Below are 23,841 nucleotides of genomic sequence, written 5' to 3'. Positions count from 1 at the left end.
CTAACAAGCCCACCTTTCCTATCTGTGGAATACCAATTACCAGATGTAAATATAACCACTCCCAATCCTTTCAAACTTAAAGGCTGAAAGGAAATAGCCTGAACTGAGTGGAAATCTGACTGCAGATGAGAAAGCATTGACCGAAACATTGCAACATTCACTCCTGGTTTACTGGGAGGGCTGCTTGGGGTTTTCTTAGGACTATACTTATGCAAAACTAATTCACTAATTCATGCATTTTGAAATAAATTTTTTGATACTAGACTGTCGTTTAAATTCCAATTTTCATATTATTTATAGGTGAATTTCCATGGAAAAGATGTTTTTGGGAAGAAAATTCTGACCTAGTTCTGTAGTCACACACTGTCCCCTCCTCACCCAGGTCCCCCCACACTGACACTTGGGTGCTGTTCCCTTGTTTATCTTTGGCTACCAAAGGGGACAAGAACATTATGGGCTGCAAATGCTCAGAGTAACAACAGCAACAGATGCTTATTGCTTCGGAGGAGTCTACTCCCCCAGCACTAAATCAGGTGTTTTAAAATAAACAGATAATAAACCAGGAATACCAGGCCATAGATCTGTCACCCCTAAAACCATGTAACCACCTGATAATTCCTGCATGTGTATTCAGGGCCGGCACTGTAAACAACCCGACGGTGAATGTTTGGGTTCATGATACCCAAAAGCAGACAAGTAGCTCACAGAGTTTAATGAATAAATGTCTGACTGCAGGGCCTGAAAAGGAGTCTCAGAAGATGAAAAGCTTAACTTTTGAGTCACTACTCATAAAAGGTTAAATATATATAGTGAGATAAGGTAAGCCAAGAAATTGACAATTACTTGGCAAAATATAAAACCTTTCAGTTGCTGCAAACTTCAGACTTGGACAATTTCTGCAATTATTTCACTGCTCTTTTTTGAGGACTGCTGCAAACTTTGCCACGTTTCATGATTAGAAACCCACTTCTAATTTTCAGAGTCGATTTAGACATAACTAGTTGAAACATATTTGTTTGTTCTTCTGCCTCCAGTATTCACATTTCTGAGGCATTTTTAATGTCTATATAATACTGTCTGTCTCCCCTGTGTCTAAGCCTGTCCAGCACTTTTCTACTACTAATCTTCACTCCCTTCTAGGCCCTATGCATCTCTCCAGCCCCATCCTTCCTTTGTGGGGGACTGTACATGGCTTCCCAAGTGAGAGCCCATCAATCTTTTCCAATAGTATGAGTATTTTTCTGTTGGAATTACCTTGCTGGACGGGCTCTACAACAACATCTGCCTTTTCTTCACTGTCTTGGTGTGCACCTTCTGGTATTTATAGCTGGTCCTTCTCCATCTCTACCATTTCCTCCAGATCTTGTATTCAGTTCTTGATGTAAATTCTTTTTACCTGTCACCAAGAAAATATTGCCTCGTTTTATAAATCCCAGTATTTTACTTTTGAAGATAATTTAGTTCTCTCTGAATGATTTGCTAATTTTCTATTTGATATTGTCCCAGATTTCATTCTCTTTTTATTCCATGTAGATTAAAATATACTTGTGTCTCAGTTTTGAGACAAACGTAAGAGAGGACACTATGCCATGAGTAGTCTCCTCTAAAGAGTTTCAACAACTCCCCTCCACCAACAGAAAATGAATACTAATAGAGGAAAGTGGAAAAAACAAACCAAAAACCCCAAGGCAAGGAAGAAAAGTGAACTGCTAAACACGGAGCCGTCAGAACTCGCCCCCCACACCAGAGGAGCACAGACCCGAAAGGTCCCGGGGAGCGGGGCAGATGCTGACGGAATCCCCCTCGCTGCCTCGTGCCGCGACACGGCGCGGGCTTCTCTCTGAGGGGAGCGGAGCTTCCACGGAGCAGCTCCAGCAAGAAGCAAGGACCTGGTGGTTCTCTGGCGTCGAGCTCCTCTCCACGGCAGCCACGGCAGGCGGAGAGCCGGGCTGGAAGCTCTCGTTGGGTTTTCTCTCCCCGCTTGGGGCCGGACCGGGGCGGCCGCGCTCCGCCGGTGCCGCTGCTCCCGCCTCGCTTCACCGCAAGGCACCTGGCGGATTGCCGCTGCAGAGCCTCCGATCCAGGTAAGGGAAAAGCTTTTGCTTGGGTCACGAAAACCAAGCTGGCCAAGCAAAACCGAACCGCGAGCCCCACTGGGCCGGGAGGCTTCGAAAACGCCCCCCAGAGCTCCCCTGGGCCCGGCCCCCGCCTCCCTCAGGGCCTGGGCCTCAAAGATGCAGCAGCCATTTTGGGGCATAAAGCTGAGGATCTCGGGCAATTTCCTTTCTCAGCATCAGGAGGCTTTGGAGCACGATTTCACGGGTTTTCTGAAGCACTGTCTTAAAGGTGCTGTGAATTAAAAGCTGCTGTTTTAAACCTGTTTGAGGATTTCATTAATCTCTTCCTGTTTTTCTGATCAGCTCGGCAGCAGAACAATTCCCCCATTATCTATAATCCCACACTGTTAAAGGAGCATGAGCCTCTTGTGGAGGATAGATCATAAAGACATATTGGCAAAAAGCAGAATTTGGATTTCCTTTTTCTTTTAAATTTTCCCAAACTTTGTGTTGAAACTGAATTCTGTCAGACTCCAAGTGAACCGAGTCAAAGTGGTTCAAACAAAAAAAAGAAAATTAACACATGGCTATGATGTAACCTTACAACACAATGAGAATGCCAGTGTACTCCTTCAAATGCATAGGGACCTCAGTGCTTCAGAGCATTTGTGTGATCTTTCCAAAGAGAATATTGCTTTACAAAAAAATCGGAAAAATGATAGCTTTTTAAAGTTCAGATTGAAAAAAAAAAATTGTATTTCAACTAGATTGAATCAACAGGTGTAGATGTGCTGGAAAAAGAAAATGAAGCTGATTAAGAAAAATAAGCAATGTCTACACATATAGTAATAGCAACAGCAGTAACAAGGTTATTATGGGGTGCCTAGGAAAGGGTGACTGAGTGTTTTTGCTGGCAGGTATCTGTGGCACAGTGGTTGCAGCTGTGCACAGGGAGCAGCAGGACCACAAACCTCCTGTCCAAGAGGAATTATCTTGCTGAATGTTGGAGTGAATGACCCAAAGCTCTTGGAAGCAAAACACAAAGAGAGAGTAAGTGTGTCCTGTGGCACCAGGTAGACATGACTCATAATGAACCATACACCATACATGAATTTGGGGTTGGAAAGAACCTTAAAGTTTATCTAGTCTAACCCCTCTGCCTTGTGCAGGGACACCTCCCACTATCCCAGGTTGCCCCAAGCCTTGTCTAACCTGGCCTTGGACACTTCCAGGGATGGGGCAGCCACAGCTTCTCTGGGCAACCTGTGCCAGGGCCTTACCACCCTCACAGGGATCAATTTCTTCCTAATATCCAATCTAAATCTGCTCTCTGTCCATTTGAAGCCATTCCCCCTTGTCCTGTCACTCCATGCCTCTGCCAAAAGCCCCTCTCCGGTTTTCTTGTAGCTCCTTAGCTGCAGTGACTTCACATGTGTGTGCATTGCTGGGGTTTTTTCATCATTTTTTATTATTCTCCTTCACCTTTCCAAAGAGTAAACATAACCACACCTGGAGCTGAGTTATCATAGGAAGGTTTGAGTTGGCTCTCTAAAGGTGGTTTAAGCCCTCACCCTCTTTTGGGGGATTGGCTGCACCTGGGAGACTGGGGCAGGAGGGTGTTGGGCAGGGTGCCAGGTGCTCCTCATTTCCCATCAGGAGGGAGCACAGCTGCCTGATTGCTCTGAGGGTGTCACCAGATTGAACAATATTTGTTGTTGGCCTGTTTTTCTGATTATATATGGTCCAATTTCAAAAATTCTCAGGATTAGCATAACTGGTGGTTGGGTGGTAGGTATTGCAACATCGACTTCGAGTTCCCCCCAGTATTTTGTATTGTTTTTACCACACATGACTTTATGGGAAAATTGTACAGCACTTAAGTTTAGCCAACAATCTTGATTTTGAATTTCACACAACAAAACACGGCCATGAGGTCCAATGCTGTAACTGTGTATAGGTTCAGTAAAAGATCCAGCTGTTAATCTACATCATATTGTAACATCATCATCCCAGGTTACCATAAAGGGAGGGAAAACATTATTTTTGTCATCTAACACAAGGGGGGTGCTTAGACCATGGTATGTGATTACTGCACTCAGTATGGGCTTTGCTACGGCGTTGATTTTGAATTTATAAGTTAAACCTTTCAGGCTTGGCTGATCTGCTGAGTTATTTTGCCAATTGCACGTTACATGGGTTGGTTTGGTTAAGGCAAAGTTACACCAGCAGTCGGTTTGTTCGTTTTTGCAAAGCTTCAGGATTTCAACGCTGTTGGTACTGGGGTCTAAGGTGTAGTTACTGACATTCTTCTGACAACCACACAGGATGAAGGGGGTTTGTTTGTCACACGCCCACTCTGTTGTAGGGCAGAGTTTGGCCGTAATGTTGGGGTGCAAATCACTTTTCCCATCTGGTTTTAGGAAATTCCCAGCGATTGCAATGGTGGAAGCTTTCTTGTAAAGAGATCCTTCTACTTTTCTGCATCCTACCTTAATTTTTTCACCAGTTGTTCCATTTAGGATTCTAGTCCAATCCTTCAAGTCCCATCCCCATTCACTTGGACGGTATACCTCAGAGTTGTGCAGTACTACAGTGGCTGGGTTCGGGTGACGATCTCTGGGATAGGATCCTAGAGCACTAGGATACCTAATGGTAGCTTCAGACCACAGCCACTCAGCTGGTTTTTGGCCATGGTGTTGTGGTAGGATGCAGAAAAGTATCACTAGTCTTATCATGGTTTATGTGGTCTTCATGTCCCTCGGAGTTCTTCTGTGAAAAGTAAACACAACAGAGTCTGCCACCAAGAGGCAGAAAATTAGAATGATGGAATTATCCAGCTTGTATGTATCCGATGCTCTGTCCCTAGGGCATCAGAGGCTACCCATGCATATTTATTCAGAGGGGTTTTTAGCACTTGTGGTACTGACAACCCTGAGGAGGCAAATCCCCATTCCACCTGGAAAGGATCTATAGGATGAATAGGGCCTAGGGCTTGGTGAGCTGTTGCTTCAAAAATCAACAATTGCAGTGCTTCTTCCTGAGAAGCAGTCCATTCCCATTTTACTCCTTTTCTCAACAAGTTATAAAGAGGTCTGGCAATTATGGAAAAATCTGGGATGTGTTTTCTCCAGAACACTAATAATCCTAAAGCCTGTGGGAGATCTTTTTCGGATTCAGGCATTTTAATCTGATCTAAAGAGGGTAGGGTATCAGGTGGGATACGTGTCATACTTCCCTTCCACCAAATTCCCAAAAATTTCACTTCATGTGAAGGGGTTTGGATTTTTTCAAGGCTTTCTAAGTGGGAGATTATTTTCTGTTGGGTATCTCTCACTTCTTCTATTTCATCTCCTCCCACAAGGATATCGTCAATGTATTGATAAACAGTCACATTGTCAGCTTTGGGTATTTTTTCTAACTCTTGGGCTAAAGCGTGATGAGCCAGGGTAGGGGAATGTTTGTACCCTTGGGGAAGCCTAGTGAAAGTGTATTGCTGTCCTTCCCATGTGAAAGCAAAACGGTCCATATCTTCTGGCTGTAAAGGTATCATAAAAAACATGTCTTTGACATCTATAGGTGCCATGATTGAATGAGCCTTTTCTTGAATCAATGTTATTAATTCTGCCAGATTTGGGACTGCTGCTGTAAGAGCGTCTGTGTTGGCATTTAGCCTGCAAAAATCTATTGTCAGCCTCCACTTCCCATTAGGATTTTGCACTGGCCACACCGGAGAATTGAAAGGAGAATGGGTATTAACTATTACTCCTTGTTCTCGCAGCTCCTGTATCACTGGCTTGATACCCTCTTTGGCACCCAGGGGGAGGGGGCATTGTTTCATATTAGTTACTTTGCTTAATGGTAGGGAGGGTGTGGCTTGGAGCAGTCTGATGTTAAAATGTGGTGTGCCAAAAGACCACAGAAGACCCTCTGAGTCCTCCCACTGCCTCCCAACGAGGGCATTCATCCCTAATAAATTGGTTGGAATATCTCCAGTCACCATATTGATAGAGAGTTGATTTTCCTCTCCAGGCAAAGTGAGCTTGACTAAGGCCACATTCATAGATTCTGTTGTTCCCAAGGCATTTAAAACCCAATATCGGTTCTTTGTTGGAACAATTCCACACCTCTGGGCATCTTTCTTTGTCAGCACAGAAATTTGTGCCCCAGTGTCAATCAGAAAAGTTACAGGTGCCCGTTTAGGGCCTGTAATAGCTGTGATCATTATATCTCCTGTTTTATTTTTAGTGAGCATTCTCAGGTATACCCATGCTCTGTCTCTTTGCCCACTGACAAGAGACGGAGGGTCTAGTTTCCCTGGTTTTGAGGAAGAAGTTGCTTTGGCTCACTGCACGGATTCTGAGGGAGGAGGGGTGCACTGGGTTGAAGTGACGGATTCGGTAGAATGGGTTTTCGGCAGTGCCACTACCTTACTCAACTGGTCAAGGGCTAAGCCATCCATCACATTTCTGGGGACCCCCTTTTTGATGCCTAATAATAACCACCAATGCTGACGCTTAGGGATCTGTTTTACATTCTCTGGTTTTTCACTATGAGGAGCCCTAATGTACTTGACACCTTTTGTTTTTTCTGATTTTTTCTCTGGGATTTTTATAGGTCAATATTTCCTACTGTAATTAATCAGATCTTCTGCAACCTCACTCCATGTCCAAACTTTGCAATCACCGGCAGGTGAATTCGATTGTGAACCTGGCGGCTGAGAGGGGGTTGAATATGGAGTAAACCCAGGATCAGTAGATCCAGTTTGGTCGCTCGAGTTTCCAAGGAATCTATCCAGCCTTTCTATGGGACCTACAGCCGCTATGGTTTTTTGAAGGACAATTGCTGTAGGTTTGAGTGATTCTGGAAGGCCTTGAATTAAAGGGGTCATCAGTTCAGGTTTCACAGGTAATTGCGTGGGGGATTCATATCCAGGAGTCAATTTCCTTTCATGGATCATTTGCAGACAGGCGGCTTTGTGGACACTTTCTAGAAGTTGATCAGGGGTACCAACTGTAGCGAAAGGGTCTCCCCTTTCTAAAGGATTGAGTCCCCCGGCCCAGAAAGCTGCACGCTGAGTCAGGGACCATGTGTTACGTTTGTATCCTGTTGTTAAGAAAACTCCATGTCCCCAATATCCACTGGCCTCCTGTTCAGTCAATGGAATTTGGTCTCCTCTGGTGAGAGACACTTGGAAAACATATTCCGTCTCAGATTCGTGGGGGAGCTGCCGGTGCTCCTTTTTTAACTTGGCCAACTCAGTAGCAGTGTATGGTATTTGTTAAGTGATGATATGCGCTTCAAAATCTTCATCACTGATATAATTATATTCTGTTTTAATTAGAGGTCTCATATGAGGGCAGCACTTTTCCCCACAATTTCTCACTAGCACTAGTTCTTCCTGGGGGTGTATTTGGTTAATGTTAGGAGTTTCCTTTTCCTCTGTCTCTTTTGGTGAGCCAGCATTCTTTGAATTCTTAGAATATTCCTCTTTTAAAGCAGCCCACAGCAAATGATTTTCATTCCTTTCTTCATCTAATTGTTTCTGTAAAATCTCCACTAGGTTTTGAAGGGAATCTATGATTGCTTTCTCTTCAATACATCGCTTAAAACAGTGATCTGTAGTTGCCGTAAGGCATGCCCCTAAACCAGAGCAGATTATGGCTTTATTGATATGAATTTATTGATATGAATTATATGAATTTAAAAAGGGAAAAAAATTCGGGAAGCTTTACAGACTAGGAAGAAAATACTAGAAATAAAAACCCAAACCCCCTACACAAACCCCCAAGCCCCAGAGGGTTTGCAGCCAGTGGTTCTAGACAGATCAGAGCACAGAGTCCTCATGTCCTGTGGCTGCAATTCTTAGAATCAGGGGAAGGGTGGGAACATGGGAGCACTCTGAGTGCAAATAAATACGTGTGCTCCTTAAGTTCTAAAATCTGGAATAGGGGATGGGAAGTTCTGTGCCAACAGTGGAGTATTTGACTGCAAAAAGCCCCGTAGGAGTTGTAGCGTGGTTTTTCTGTGCAATACTGATGGTTTGCCGCACTCTAGCGGTGGTGAATAGGAGTTCTGTGTGAGGTCAGTTTGCTCAGCGAAAGCTGGGAGGTTCCTACTGTCTGACCTCACAAAAGTTCAACCAGCTCGTCTCAGCTGTGTTTTAGTGTTTTCCTTGTCGCACTGGAGACAGTAATAGAAATAGGTACTTGCAGATGCTCCTTGTCGTTATTCTCTGTGTGTTTGGGGTGACTGGGTGAGGAGGGATGGGGCATTTTGTCCTTACTGTAGTTAGGATTTAGATTGATACTCAGTGTTATCAGCTCAGGCCTGCTGTTAGCACCGGTGGCTTTCCATTGCACAGCTCAGACTGTTGGTGCATGAGGAAAAGGCTGGGACCGACTCACTACTTTGCCTTATTTCAAGGAACGGTCCTTGGGATTGTGGGATTCATATTTCTTTGGATCTCTCTCCTTTCACCCTGGCATTCTGCAACTCGGAGCTAAGAGAGCATCCCATGGAGGAGGGAGGACTGGGTGCAGCCTGTGTCATTACCAATGCCTGGGATGAATGGCTGGAAAGATTCTGCTGTCTTGCCAGCAACTCACCAACTGAAGTCCGAGGCGTTCTGCAGGTACAGCAGAACCCCTGTGTTCCTGTGTACCTTAGAAAAGAACAGGCTCTCTACAAGGCAGCTTTCCCCACGTCCTCTCCAGGCCTTAGGTGGATGTTGGAGCCAATGTTGTAATTGAGATCTTCGTTTGGGGTTCGTGGAGTAGGAAGCTGTCCTGGGCAGAGTGGGAGCTGCAGGCCGAGGTTAGTGGAGAAGGGTCAAGAGCAGCAGAAGGGCCCCCTTGGCTTTCTAAGCTTCTCCTCAGGGAAGGGTCTGGGTGCAGGCACATCCAGGCTTTGTCCATGGTTTATGTCCAAAGGTTCATACAGGTGTAGTGGAAGCTTTACCCTGCGGGATTAAGGATGGCGAGCCACATTTATAGAGAGAAACTAGAGGAAATTATTTATTATGATAATAAATAGGCTGAAAGACCTTAATCAAAATGATTTAGTACACAGTGAGGGTAGCTAGAACTGCTAGTGTAGTGCCCTGTTTCTGAAGGAATGCTGAAGCAATGATTTTAAAACTAGCAAAACCAATTAGTACATAGAGATGGGTATTGCTCATTCATTTCAACAACTGTGGGCCTATCTTATTTCTCAGCCTTGAAGGGATAACCTTGAGGGGAGATCACACTCAAAGGAGGCATCTCCACACACAGTCTGGGAAGGGGCGTGTTAGGGGACCCCACCATTTTACTCGTGATGTTATTATGGTATTTCCTTCCAGGATTCATACAGGGAGAGGGTGGTGTGGGTAGCACAGGAGTTTCAGACAGATTTGTGGCACTGCTGCAGGCCTTCACCACTTTTCAGCCACTTTTTTTTTTTTTTTTTTAATTCTATTATTCTGACAGTTCCTGTGGGTCATGCTGGCATAAAAATACAGCAATGAAACTGTAGCCTGACAAATGGGAAAAGATAATCCTCATGGTTAGCCAGGTGCTGGAACAATAGGAGCAGAGGGAACACCAGTTAATTATTTTTAATTTAATTGTAGGGGAGTGATGTGTCAGGTGAGCTCAGTTTTAGCCTTAAGCTCAGCAATAGCCATGTTGGGCCTCATGTGATGATCACTTGGGTATTGTTTTAGTCAGTAGGCAAAGGAGGTGTTGGATTTATTTGAAAACAACCAACCAACCAGAGTTTGACCAAAAAAGATGTTGATTTGATGGAGCAGATCTGAGAAGCAGGAAGGAAAAGGGAGTCAGTTGGTTTTGAAGTAAGTAAATGGGTGCCCTTGCTGGACATTCCGTGATCTGGACGTGTCCTCTTGGCTCAGTGGGACCAAGGGGTTCAGGTCTGTGGTGGGGTGTGAGCAGCTCTCCTGTTTGGGGCTGGTTGTGTGGCTGCATGTTCTTGTTTGGGGTTTTATTGGAACAGCTGAAGAAATGAGCTGAGGGTGCAGTGTTGTGTCTTAAGGCCCTGCAGCGTGCACATAGAGTGAGGGTTACTCCTCACACCCTTCCAGTGCATCAGAAATTTAGATGTTCATAGCTCACCTTGCTCCCTTTACCTGCAGAGACCCAAGCAAATCCCCCCCTGCCCGACAGGCTCCTAGGTGTGTAATCCTCTCCTGATGGCAGAGGCGGGAACCAGAAATGGCAGGGGAAGCACAGGGGGGACTGTGCCTATGGCTGCTGCCACAGCTGAGGGACAGGGTTAGGCCTGGCAAGACAAGCCAGCTCTGCGTAGGGGACTGAAACATCCGGCAAAGGCTGAGGATCCAGCTGCTCTTTCTGGCATTGCTGCTGCACTGACGAGAGTGGCAGCCAGCAACCTCTTTACCCCACGTGCTTTGAGACCTGACAACTGCTGTAGCTTTGGGCTGTTCTCAAACGCTGCTTCCTGTGCCAAGTGCTTGCAGCAACTGCAGAGTTCAGACCTGGGCTATGTTGAATGTTTTAAGGTGAAGGTGAAGCCATTTGGGTTCATTTCCTTAGGGAAAGGCACCGGATTTGGAAGTTGCACACTGTCAAAGGCCTGAAGTTATAGGCTGTAGTGTGTGGAGTAGAGAGCTTGTAGCTACAAAACGCACTGGTTATCTATGCATGGCCTGAGCTGGCAGCTGAGAGTCGAATCTGTCTGTGTTTTCTGGCTCGCTTAATTCCACGTCGTGAATCCATGTGTTCTAGGAAGCGCCCACAGGATGCTCCATCTCACTTGTAGTCCAGTTTTATGGAATGTTAAGTAAAAATATTAAGTCATCAATGGAAGGAGACAGTGACCACCCTTCGGCGGTACCTACTACCAGGGCTGTCACAGGTGGCAGAATTTACTAAACTGCTCTCTGCTGGTCACAGAGCCACACCGGCATCTTCCAGGGTTTGCGGGGAAGAGAGGCAGGAGGTAACAGGCTCTGCTAATAACACTCTTTTTTGAGCTGTGTTATGGTCAGACTAAGAAAAAAGCTTAGAAGATGGTGCTGGTTCATGTAATTTGTATACAGAAACAAAAAAATAAAGCCTTTTGTGTCTCAAGGTGTAAAGCAAGAGTAATGTAGTACTTGAATTATTGCTGCCACTTGTGAGGGCACAGCAAGTGCAAAGTCAGCCCCTGCATTTAACAACTGGGTTTGTTAAAAAAAAAAAGAATGTGTCTTGAGGAAAGGTGTTCAGGTATTAAGGAGAACTAGCCAGTGTCTTTCAGGAAAACAGTGTTTCTGTTTGGGAATGCTGGCAGTGCTGGGTGAAACTGATCAGGCTGGGATTTAAAAACGTGTAAAACCCAGCGCTGGCCTACCTGTGCCGTGCCTCGCCGTTCCCTGGCGCTGCCATGCTCTCCGACGCAGGCAGTGGGGCTCACCGGGCACACGCGCCTCTGCAGTGCCCCATTAGTTACCCCATCTGTTACTCTCGCTTGTCCTCAGGCCACTGTGACAGCTGTGTCACAGCTGGAGGGGGGTGCGGTGTCTTTTAACGCGGGGTCTTTGCTTGCTGGGTGTGGGTTTGCGTTGGATTTGTTCGATTGTCGGACTCGTTTATACGCAGTTGTCCGTCATTGGAAAAGGAGGAGGAGGAGAGGAAACGCAGCTTTTGGCTCAGGTCGTACCCTTGACAAGGCGTTGCTGTGTCTGGGATGAGCGGGCTGGGAACACAGGAACCGTAACTCTGCCCGCACAGCTGAGGTCCCCGTGCGGGCACTGTCCCCTTCCTGCTGCGCCGGCAGTAAAAGCGAGCGAGCCACCGTTGCTACATTTAACACTTGTACATTTTTATTTCGTTAAATCAGCCATTGTACACATTGCAGCTATGTATTGTTAGTGTTGTATCTTTTTAATTTTTAACTAATACATGCCCTCATAGATATATTCAATTAGTGTTATCACCATGGGAACAAGATGCTGATTCATCAACTTAAAATTCACTTCTTCTCACAGTATTCAAGTTCTCTGATAACACAGCAAAAAATCAAAATAAGAGGTGAATAACCATTATGCTGTTACACAGAACATCATCTGCACCGCAAATAACACAACAGAAATGCATTTCTTGAGAGCCCCATCCTTGAAGACCCTCCTGCGCTGTCTCAGACAGCCAGGAAGCCACAATGCGCTGTGAGATGTTTCATCGCGGGTCTCATTCGGTTTGGCTGCCAAAACACTTTTTTCTTTTCGTTTCCTTTCTCGCCTGCCCAAAAAGTGTCAGCACGGCACCTCAGGTGGTTCTGCCCACAGGAAGCCAGAACTCCAGAGATGGTTCCATGCTTTTGGCATCGTTACCTTAATGAGGAAGTGCCCTTGCTCTGAGCACTGAGTGAGTCGCTAAAAAAAACAAAACCAAAGAACCCTATAGTTGTGGAAGGCCAGATAAGCTGGGACAAAGGATTGCTCCTAGAGGAGAGGCTTGGTTTTACTCTGGTGTTGAGTCTACTACTAAAAAAATTAAACAGCTGTTTAAAACCATTAAGTTGGGGTGGGTGTGTGTGTGTGTGTGCATGTTATGCTAAAACCCTACAGAGCTCCCTCCGTTAAATATTAAGGTATAGAACACCCAAAACGTCAGATCCTATGTTCCCCTTTTGGAAAATAAAAGTGCAGACATGCTATCGTGGTTTTCAGAGGGTCGGTTTAGAAATATATATATATATTATATATAGTTACATAACAAAATATGAACAGAAACCGGCTGCCAAGGATTGTGAGCACTTGTTCTTTAAAAAACACTTGATCAGAAGATAAAAACTGCTCGCTCAGTGCTAAGAGGGCCAAGAAGCTGACATGGTTCTAGGAGGGTTTGGTTTTGACCTTCAAATGCCGCATGCGTCTATCGGCTAAGAGGCAATCTTGATAAAACACGGTGAATTAATTATTCTCCTTTTATAGTGGGTAAGTCTTTGTCCCGTAGTTATCTACAGTGCAGTGGACAGCAGGAAGCACCCCCAGTCAGTCGGTGAGGTCGGCTAAGCGGTGATGGAAACGGGAAACTACCGGAGTTAGAATTGTTTAACGCACCCCGCCACAGGTCCGGATCTATAGGCTTCAATACCGTACGCGAACGTGCCGTAGCTAGAGCTGCTAGCAACTTGGCTACCTAGTGGGGTAATTTGTCTGTCTTGTTCTTTTGGAAACGTTTGTCTGGGAACGGCTGGCTAAAGGTGTCTGCACTATTGATGGCCACAGTCAGCTGTGATTCACGTGAACAGCTGTCTTTTGCCCGACTCTCGCAGCCTTTGCCTAGACCAGCTCTCTATAAACAGTCAGTCTTAGTACGTGGTGGCTCTGCAGCGCTTCCTCCTGGCTTAGTCAGCGTCTGCAGTGCGGGCGGTGCCGTTCCGTGAGCCGGTGCCGTTCCACAGGGTCACTACACCTCGTAACCCACGACGCCAGCGGGCAGAGAGTGTTCTGCGGTCTCGTGAGTTCAAGTACTCTGCTATGTACAGTTTACACGTCAACTCCTTTGTACGGTGCACGTACACAGTCAGTGGAAGAGGCCTGGAGATGAAGTCTGCTTGGCAAGGGCCGTGTCAGGAAGCGAGCGCCAGAGCGAAGGGACAGGGACAAGCGGTGACGCTGGCAAGGGTGCCGGCGAGGCGGATAAATCATCCTGCCTGAAGGATGCTATCTTTGGTCACAAATTAGCTTACAGGGTGAAAAATCATACCAGCACAAAATGAAATTTGGGATGGGGGGAAGTGAATTCACTGCGGCTGCACAGGCAGAAGCGGCAGTGGCTGGCATCGGTGATGACTCTGCTACCCAGGGATGGTGACGGCTGCGTACAGGAGGGGTCGCGCGGTGCTGTGCGGGGCGGCAGCTTCTCACTTGGCCTCCTGCGTCCAGTCCTCTTGGCAGAAGTGCCTAAGAAGCTGCTGGAGGTCATGCTGGAGGTCATCCCTGGGGAGCGCTTCTGGGGTGTCTTCCAGCTCTTCTATGTGAACATGTTTTCCATAGCGGTCCTTCATCACGGTCCTCTTCTGTGTGCTGGCTTTACTTAGTATTGTCCTGGAAACAAAAAAAAGGGAGAGACCTGACTTAGAAAGGCCACAGTTCTGAAGGTCTGAGAATATTGTGGTTTTCAGGCTTTTCCAAGGCAGAGTTGCACGTGCTAGAGAGAAGGCATGGCAATGTCTAAGTATGATGCAATAGTGCCGACTCCTATCAAGGACTGCCTCAGTCGATGCCATGCGCACCCTGGGGAACGTGTCCTCAGCATAACTCCGGCCCTGTGTCTGTACTGCAGTGAGCCCCGGCCGTGGCCTCCATAGCGCTGGGTGTGGAGAGCTCGGTGGACAGGAGAAAAGAAGGAAGAAAGAAAATGAAGAATGAATCAATGGAGAATGCGTGATGGGTGATGAATGAACGGAGGATGGACAAAGGGATGATCAACGAATTGATGCCGTCTCGATTTTTACCTTTTTTCTTTTATACGTTCTCTGTATTCTTGACACACATATTTGTAGCTTTGTAGCCTATTACTGTAACTTAGCTTAGCTTCAGGGTTTTCCTAGGCAGAAAGACAAAACAAATTCCAGGACCCCTATGCTGTCTTGGTCCTCTTAGAAACCAAGGTTGAAACTAGCTCTGTACGACACGTTTTTATAAACAGGGTCCAGTCTTCATCCCAGGTGGGGTGCATTTAGAAATAGAAGTACTAGAGCTGGGGGCATTACTTCACTGGGCACGCTTTTAACTGGGGGCAGCTCTTATCAGATATGCTAATTTGCAGAATCAACACAAATTGTACAGGAGTTGCGTGGGGCATGCATCTTCGTCATTTCCCGCCTGAGAAACTGTGCACCTAAGGGTGCACCTTATATAAAGGGACCCCTTTTTATCACCCTGTGTCTTGCTCTTACTTCTGCAGAGAAAAAGGCATCAGAATGGATGGATGGAGGATGGCTGGAGACTGGATGGATGATGGAGACTGGATGGATGAATGGAGGAGAAGGAGAAAGAAGGAGGAGAAGAATCTCTATCCATTCTCCATTCCTTCATGCATTCTCCATCATCCATTCACTATTCATTCTCCCTCCCTCCCTCCATTCTCCATTCCATTAGAATGATGATCATTTGCTACACTAACAAAACTGTATTCACCCCATCTGGGGGTGGGCATTTTTCCATATCTGCCCCTGGAGGCCTCCAAGAGAGACCAGCCTTCGTATTACCTGCTGTACCAATATTGTCTGGAAAGTGTTGTTTTATTTCCAGGTTCTTTAAGCCATCACTTCCATCAGGTTAGGAGTTGCTTTAGTACCACTGCAACTAAAGCTTTGCATTCACTGCAGGCACTCACTGCAATGCACTCACGTGAGTGTGTTAATTCATTTGCAGTCACACTTCATCAACTTGCCAAGCCAAACCTTTTAATTACTGATCCATCTTCTTTCTTGACTTCTTTCTCTACCAAAGCAGGGACTTGGACTGTCATGTGGTGACCTGTGTAGCTCAAAGCCTCCAATGCAAACATAAACTTCAAATTACAACACACCCCAAACACGTGGAGCTCTTCCTGCCTTAGTCCTTTGTACTCCCACAGACCAATGCTGAGGAAATGCTGAACAGGAACCTAAAGCAGCAGCTGCCTCCCTGCTGCGCACGCGTCAGATACAGCTCCTCGTGTGCGGCAGTTTGACTGCAGTAATAACTGCACCAAAGCACCTCGCAGTACGAGCTCCTCCTCCCGGCCATCCAGGCTTCCCCATTTGCTGAGGTGGGAGCTAGGAACTAACTACGTGTTCCTTCCCAAGCTCTCTCTTTGAACCTCTACCAGACAGGTTTTGCCCCTTGTTTGGCCTCTGTGCAAAAAGGGGGACCAGGCTGCTGCTCTGGGTTCCTGGTTACAAAACCCAAACTGCATACACGTGTCACCTGCTGCCACACAGCTTTTATCTGTTTATCTACTTGGTAGGTAGTTACTTTAGCCTCTAAGGCATGCTATTCAAGGGGACCATAGGCTGGATTCAGAATGAAGTGCTGTCAGTTACTTGTAGAAAATAAAAAACTGTTTTCATCCAAGATCACTTGTCTCTTACTAAAATGTCTCAAGTGATCAGAAAGAGCAGAACACCAGAGAAGTGCTCATCAGCTTCGTCGCTGTTTTGTCCTTTCGAGGAGAAACACATCCCTTTACCCAGGGTGGGGGCTTAACTGTAGCCACTTCCAAAATGAGCTCCCCGAGTGGTAACACGTGAATGAACTTTAACTGCGCTCACACCCGAGACTTCTAAGAACTCCACACAAAGCCTCCATGATGTTTTTCTTTGGTCTTAACAAGTTTCTTAGCTAATTCTGCCACGTCGGCTTTCCCTACGCATTCTTTGTATGCGCATCTTTTTGCAACGTGGACTCGCCGGTTGAGGCTGGCGCACCACCACCAAAACCTTTCAGGAGAACAGAGTTTTTCCCTGGAGCTGTGGTGATGCTTGCTGTAATGCTGACATATAAAAATTATCTGTACCTCTTCGAAGTCCTCTTTGGCTGATGGAAGATCAGAAGCCAGGCTGGCATCCCCCAGGTGTTTCTCCATCCTCTCTCCATGCACTACAGTGGTCTTTATGACTTTGCTGACTTTCCGGCCCTCCACTGGTTCGGACTGGAATTTGGAGGCACTAGACAGAACGGCAGGTTCAGACAGGGTCACCTGCAAGGTCAGAAAGCACAAGTAAGCTGGAGATGAACTCCACACTTTGTGATGTGCACTGGCAAAATGACTTTCCTGTCTGTGGGCTCCATACGGTAAAAAAAAAAAAAAGAAAGGGGGGGGGGGGGAAAGGAAAAAAAAAAAAGAAAAAGAAAAAAGGAAGGATAAACAAGGAAAAAGAAAAGAAGAAAGAAAAGACTCTTCTTTCTTGTTACTTTACTCCTAGGGAATTAATTCTGATGAGAAATGCTGGCAAGAAGTGTCAGTGAGGTTTTTCACAGTTCCAATAACCGCTTGCTACACCTTGCCCTTGGCCCAGGACTGCTGGAAGCACATCCTATTGCCAGCTTCTGGCCCTCTGTCACAACTTAGGTACGCCGATCCAAATGTCTGTAGGGCCACGTGGTGAAGCATGGCAGGAAAGCACTTACCTTCTCAGGTTGCTTCTGTTTTTATTACCTGGCTCTAAACTACTTCTGGTCTAAGTCATAGGTGGTTTTAAGCCTCTTCAAAGCAAGAAGAGGCCAGTAAGGTCAACGTACTGTAACTGTGGGGTTCTAGGACTGAGTGGCAGAATGAGCACACCAAGCTGCAGTGACTAAGAGCCCTGTTAGTCAGGGCTCTCACCAGCTGTTGCGGTGCTGCTGCTTTGTGCCACAGCAGGTAAAGCACACCCTACCTCTGCGTGCTCACTGTCACTCTTCAGCACAACCCGCTTCACCACTTTGGAATAACCATCTCCCTCTTCCACAGTGACGGGGGCTTGAGGTGTTCCCTGCATTACCACTTCCTCTTTTTCCGTGCCATCTGGAGCAACAAAGCGCCGGATGATCTTCCGAGTCACCTGAAGGAATGGAGTTTATTCCCCAAAGAATTAGCAGTAAAATAGTCCTCCTTGTTCTCTATCTGGTATTTTCTACTCAAAGGGTGTTTTTTCCTACGTGGAAGAACCTGCGTAGATGGTTGGGTATTTTATTCTTCCACACCTACTCAAGAGACTCCTCTGGTGCTGAAGCTCTCGAGGCACTGGCAGGCCAAAGCAAGAAGAGCATTACAGGGTTCAAGATGTGAAATTTCTCAGGAGGATGGGTGTGCATCCGTCTGTGGATGACCCGAAGCCGTGCGCAGAGCGGTTCGAGGCACAGACCTATCCGCGCTCGCAGGCGCGCTCGCTCCTGTGCAACACGACCAGGGAGTCTTTGGCTGTGTAACAGCAACTCCAACAGGTTCCAGAGACAACCCATCCGGCTGAGGGGCTGTGACGACTGCTCGAAACACAGAAGATGGAGTTTGCCACAAGCCCAGCTCAGCCATATCCTAGACCAAATCACTGAGCACCAAGCTGTCAGATAAACAAAGGAGCACTGAACTTCCCCTTTCACTTCTGTGCTGTGCAGAATTTGCTTTTCTAAGCATGACCTGGTTTTGAAGATCTAGAGTCTGGGTTTATCTGACTCTTATGGACCCAGCCTTCCATTGCTTTCATTAGGACAAGCCAAGAAAGATCCCAGATCAGATTGGGGCAGAGTGAGGTTTTTTGCTGGGGCTTTTTAAAGGAAACAAACAACTTTCTTCTGAAAAATGTGGATCTATGCAGAAGTTTCATTGGCTTTAAATCAAAGTTAACAAAATACGTCCTGTTAGGTTATATACCGTAACACAGAATGATTTTAAGAATCTAAGTAATTCTTCCAACTTTGGTGTCTCTCATGAGCAGAAATTCTCATTCCTTCCACTCTTTACTCTTCAAATCACGCCCCTTCATAGCAGAAAGTTTGGCATTTCTGTGGATGATTTCTCCTTCCTTTTACAGGAGAGGAAGAAGGTACCAAGGGGCAGAACTGACAATACCTTCTTTACCACTGTGTGGCCATGTTCATCTGTGTACTGCTCTTCTGTGACTGTTTCTGGTGGCATTTCAGGCATACTATCAGCCTGTACGACAAAGAACAAAGTTGCGTGAAGCAAGGCCTTCGTGTGGGTCTCGAAATAAGCAAGTTTAAAATCAGTTAATTGGTTGCAGAATGGAAAAAAAATCAGCAATGTTAGGAAAAAAACCTGTTCGGCAAATAAATCCTTAGAGAGGCATGCAAAGAAAAGTGATGCCACGGCACGCAGGCAAAGATAGGTTAGTTGGCCTTGTTGTAGACGGGGCTGACAAGCCTCCATCCTCCTCCAACCGAGGCATCTAGTGGAATTTAGAGTTGGGTTAGCAGTGTTACTGTAATCCTACGGTATTGGAGAGGCTTATCCAGTGGAGATGCATTATTTGGGAGCATCCCAGCTTGAGGTGCAACACCAGCTCAGGGCCTGAGGCAGCGCAGGCTCGTGCAGTCGTTCAACACTCAGTACCTGAATAATCACCCGGCGCCGAATGACCCTGGTAGTGACCATCTCGTCATCGTCCGAGCTGAGCTCCAGCCCGCCTAACTCCTCTGCTAACTCCTAGGGGAAGCATGGAAGCAGGGCTCTGTACGTGGTACTAGCAGTACCTACAGCTTCTGTCTTCCTACACCAGCTCTGCAATTCCTACATTTTGCAGACGCTTTCTGTGTTAATGACGCAGGAAAATATAGGAAAGCCTTTTAAGCCTCCACAGGGGGCAGTACAGAGCACAGTGGACAGAGAGTAGGACTGAGCAGTTTTAACTAGAGGACAGTGTAGCAGCAGCCTCAGGACTAGAAAGATCAGGAGAAATTAGCAACCAGTGTTGGAGTTGTCTCTCCTGCATAGGGAAGAGTTAAAAATTTAAAAATTGCGTCAGAAGGCAAAGAGAGGCTGAAAAGAACGAGGTGGGAAATAGCTGTGCTATAAAAAACGTAAAGGGGAAAATAAATAAGGGCGGGGGGGTGTTCCTTTTTGGTGGTACCAGTTGTTGTTGTTGTTTCACTTTAGTAAAAGAACTGGAGGAAAAAAGCAGTGCATTATTTCAACTGCAGCCTGTCCTCCAGCAGCCCTTGTGCTGGGCCCTGCTGGAGATACTCCTTCAGTCATCTGACACACTTTAAATTCCACTTTTTCCTGAGATCCCAGAGGCAGAGCTCTGAAACCCTTTATTCTAGAGGGGATACCTTTGACCACACAGTAGCAAAGACTGAAGGGCTTGTTTCTAATGAATGTGACGGTGAAATAATTTCTGCTTCAGTAGAACTGGACCACCTCTGCTCTAACTAAACTTACAAAACTAATTTCCTGCCCAACGGTGCCTTCTCCTTCTCTCCCGCTTAGAACGGGCAAAGCAAGTTGCTTATTCTTAAACCTTTATCTGCCAAGAGATTTTAATTCTCCAGTAAAAGCCATCTGGTTGCTCTCTTTCCTTGCTGCTTGATGCCTTCCCCTCTCTGACCACTGCAGTGAAGTCCCTTTGTCTCACACAACCCAAGACCTGCCTTGTGCGGTTTTGATGTTCCCCTCTCCTGTCTCCGTATCTCTTTACTGCCTGCGTGCTACATAAACACCGTTCTTCCACTACACCCTTAGTCGGCTGCAATGCACAACTGCTGCCTCTTTTCCATCTCAGGGACTTTACAGGCCTTTTATGCCGCTTCTCGTGCTGCTCTGGGCCAGCCTTGCCTTGCTTTATGAGCTTTTATGTTACTACTTTGCCCACATTACATCTGTTTCAGCTTTTGCTTGTACACGGTTTGTTTCTGCCCCTGTTACTGACGCTCTCTGTCTCTCTCAGGCACAGATGTAACTGCCACAGGCCAGAGGACACAGAAGGGTAGGGCAGAACCAGAACTACCAGTCTAGACTTTGGGATCTGGGGCTTGCATCAACTTGGAAAACCTCAAGAGAAAAGCCTTTACCCGACCCTTCTAACCACAGAGGGAAGGAGAAACAACTCAGTGCCAGATGCAAATGAATTACAAATATTCTCATCTTAAGGAACGAGTGAGACGTAAAACTCGGGGTTTTGTGTCAATTACTTTGAGGCAAAGTTGTCATTTACCTTTTCTAAGGATTCCTCCTCGCAGCCCCTTCCAGAATTCTCCATCTGCTCCTCAGTTGACTCCACTATCACAAGACTAGATCTCCTTGGCGAGAGCTGCTCCCGGTGGAGGTGGGGGTCCTCGGGCTCTTGGATGATGGGGGAGTCCCCTCTCTGGGCAGAGGACGGAGGCTGCAGGGCTGCTCCCTGCACCTCTCCCTTTGCCGTGCTCGAGGGTGCGGATTTTCCGCTCGCTGCTTTTCCAGCTCCCACGGACTGCTCCGTTCCTGGACTCGTGACGCTGTGAATTACAGGTTCAAGCGAGTTACTACCGTGCAGTGCTTCCCAGTTTCCATCAATGGAATATTAGGCACTGACTCGTATTCCCACATAACCCATATTATTATGTTGTCTGGCAAAGTCTAGAAATAACTGATACTTCTTGACAGGAACTGCAGAGTAGTCTGGCTGGGAACCCCACGCGTCTTCCCGAGCACATCTCCAAATGGATATCCAAACCCTGCAGTTTTTGCAATTCTGCAAAACTTGGAGAGAGCTTTGCTGTCACTTGCGCCCTCACGTCTCTACAGATTGCCATTTATTTCTTTAGGGGAAGAGCCCGGATCACTGTAGGAGGATGTGAGGCAGCTAAAACACTGAGCACAAGCTGTGCAGCTGCAAAGTGGAGAAACCAACTTTTATGTAGAATTCTGGAGCTTTAGCAAACAGAAATTCAGAAGAGGTTCAGGTTTTGTTTGTAATGTTACTTTCATGGTTGAACCCCGCTATGATTAATCACTGCCCCAAGTTAAACCTCTTATTACATATGTTACTATGTAACACAAATATGAAGGAAATACATCTAATTCAAGCATATGTCCATCCATTCAATATTGTTGTATAATACCTCTTGGAGCACATTCCTTACAAGCTATTCAAATCTAGCCCAATTTCCCCTTCAAACTCGACCTGCGGTGTAGCGATATTCCGCTGGCGTTGCTACTCTCGTGCGGTGTCGGCAGTACTGTCTCACAAGGATTCTCTGTTCCTCACAGACATTCCTTTCCTGATGCACAGCCTTAGGGTGCATTGATATTTTTGGCTGACACTGCAACAGAAGCTTTCTTCCATGGTATTTTGTGTCTCCCACACTCTCTCCTGGCATATCCTGAGCAAAAGAATGCCCCAAAGTCCGTTTGCTGGACTCAGCTGCCCTTTGACTGCTGGGAGCTGCATCTCCGCATCAAAGCCAATCACCTCCAGGAAAATCACTTCTTTGGATAGGGATTCTTGGTATCTTGATGGCTTATTAATACCTGAATCTACCCTGCAGAGAGCTCTCAGCAAGGGCACATAATCAGGGAAGGTGGGGAGAAATAGACACGATCTATTTCAAATTCCTTTTCAAATGACACCAACCTCACTGACAGCCCCCACCTCACAATTCAAGTTTTTGCTGCACAGGCCTTCTAAACGTGTGCTCTGTCGTGTGTCATTCCATAAGTGCAAGTCCTCGTGTCTCGTCTCTGTAAAACCCTGCTTCTGCTCCCTCAGCCGTCTGAAATGCGCTTTTAAAACCCCAGTTCTTAATAGAATAGTTGTGAGTTCTCTAAGTAATGAATACATTGAAAAAATTTTGCCTCCATTGAAAAAGCCATCCTGAAGTTGAAGAAAGGGTCCTTTAGGATTACTTTCATGAAGATGCCATCACTTATCATCCAAAACATGAAAAATATACCGAAAACTCCCTTCACTTCTCTATTAACCCTCTTTTCTTTCCTAGGTACTTTCCTAGGCACAATTACTGCTTTGTGTTCACCGGAACAAACTGACTTTCTCTCTTAAGGCTTCCCCCATGTGGATTAAGAAGTGGAAACTGCAATTGGAGGAAAATTCTAGCGTGTTCCTAAGTTTCAAAGGACGCTGTAAAATCCTCTTATTACACAGAGATGTTCCCTATGGTTTCATCCCGGTCTTTTGACACTTACAAATATTCCTGCTGTGAAGCAGATGGTTTCCCTGGCACGTCTTGGGGTTTCCCTGAGAATTCAGCTTCTACTTGTTCCTTGTGTGCTTGCCTCAGAAGCTCAGCCATGGACACTTCTGCCTCGCTCCTGGGAGTACTGTCCTGGAACGGGGAATAAGTGACAGACACGTCTTCCTCGGAGACCAGAGGCGGGTGTTCCGTTGGCTCGCTGTCCTTAGATACTCTCTGCTGTTCTTGCTTGTGCCTCGAGCTGTACACTTCTTCTTGCAGTGCAGAGAACCCTTGCAGACAGAGAGAGCAGAAATCTCGTTACAAGTCTGACCAGGACACAGGAAGCCCTTCCCGTGCTCTCTGTGCATTTAAAATCCCTGGGCACAACTTGTTACCTGAAATTCTTGAGCACCTCGAGTGGGAGGGGACCCGGCCTCTCGGAATAGTCAAAGGAATGCTGGATTGCCACTGCTATGGCCAGATTTGGAAAGTAACAGGCAAAATAACATTTACCCAGAAATTTACCTCAAGTAATTATGCTTGAAACCCTCAAAGTATAGAATAAGATTCACAACAGATTTGTTTTCCAGCAGATTAGGACAGATTTTAGTGACTTGTCCCCCCATATTCCTTATTTATCTGCTTCTGGAAAAATCAGCTCTACAAAAATAGACAAAAACACTTCACAGAGAACTAGATACAGGAAGTAGTTCATTTATGTGCCATATTCACTGGAAGCCTGGTGAACTCTGGACAAAAACTTGGGGGGAAAAAGAAAAGCTTGTGCTGAATTTGAGCTGGACAGAGAGGTTATCATTCTAAAACTACTTGGCTGTGATATGAGAACGCTAATTGTGACAAACAGCCTTCTAGTCCTACGTTCTCTTCAAGATGGGACCTTTGCAGCTGTCTAATACGCTTCAATATTGGGTTAGGCACACAAAAGCATCACTTCTGGAAAAGAGAATTTAATGCCAAATGATTTGGAGGTGTTCCTTCAGTTTGCAACCATTGGATCTAATCCACTGAACTTCCAAACTTAAGAAACGCCATGGCATCCTAACAGAATTACAATAACCTGGATGCTCAAATCCAAAGGGGGTTTTGTCAAAGCACGGAGTAGTTTTCCTTTGACAGATCTTGGTCAAATTCTAATACGACCTTCTGAGCTTTCGTGAAAGC

General features: G+C 46.2%; 1 protein-coding gene across 2 annotated transcripts in view; it reads right to left on the bottom strand.

Annotated features, from left to right (window-relative positions):
* Window positions 1–11,901: 11,901 nt before the first annotated feature.
* Window positions 11,902–23,841, bottom strand: part of ANK2 (ankyrin 2) — a gene marked incomplete at its 5' end in the record, with an annotated part of 129,831 nt that continues 117,891 nt past the window's right edge. For both annotated transcript variants that reach the window (XM_082282025.1, XM_082282026.1), the window contains 8 exons: window positions 11,902–14,109; window positions 15,471–15,562; window positions 16,568–16,750; window positions 17,430–17,594; window positions 18,602–18,685; window positions 19,103–19,195; window positions 20,703–20,982; window positions 22,670–22,949. In XM_082282025.1, the coding sequence (XP_082138151.1) occupies window positions 13,926–14,109; window positions 15,471–15,562; window positions 16,568–16,750; window positions 17,430–17,594; window positions 18,602–18,685; window positions 19,103–19,195; window positions 20,703–20,982; window positions 22,670–22,949 (1,361 nt within the window). In that variant the 3' untranslated portion in view covers window positions 11,902–13,925. The remainder of the gene's footprint in view (window positions 14,110–15,470; window positions 15,563–16,567; window positions 16,751–17,429; window positions 17,595–18,601; window positions 18,686–19,102; window positions 19,196–20,702; window positions 20,983–22,669; window positions 22,950–23,841) is intronic.

This window comes from Coloeus monedula, assembly GCF_965178545.1.
Source record: "Coloeus monedula genome assembly, chromosome: 5".
Lineage (NCBI taxonomy): Eukaryota > Metazoa > Chordata > Aves > Passeriformes > Corvidae > Coloeus > Coloeus monedula.
This window is presented reverse-complemented; position numbering and strand designations above follow the sequence as displayed.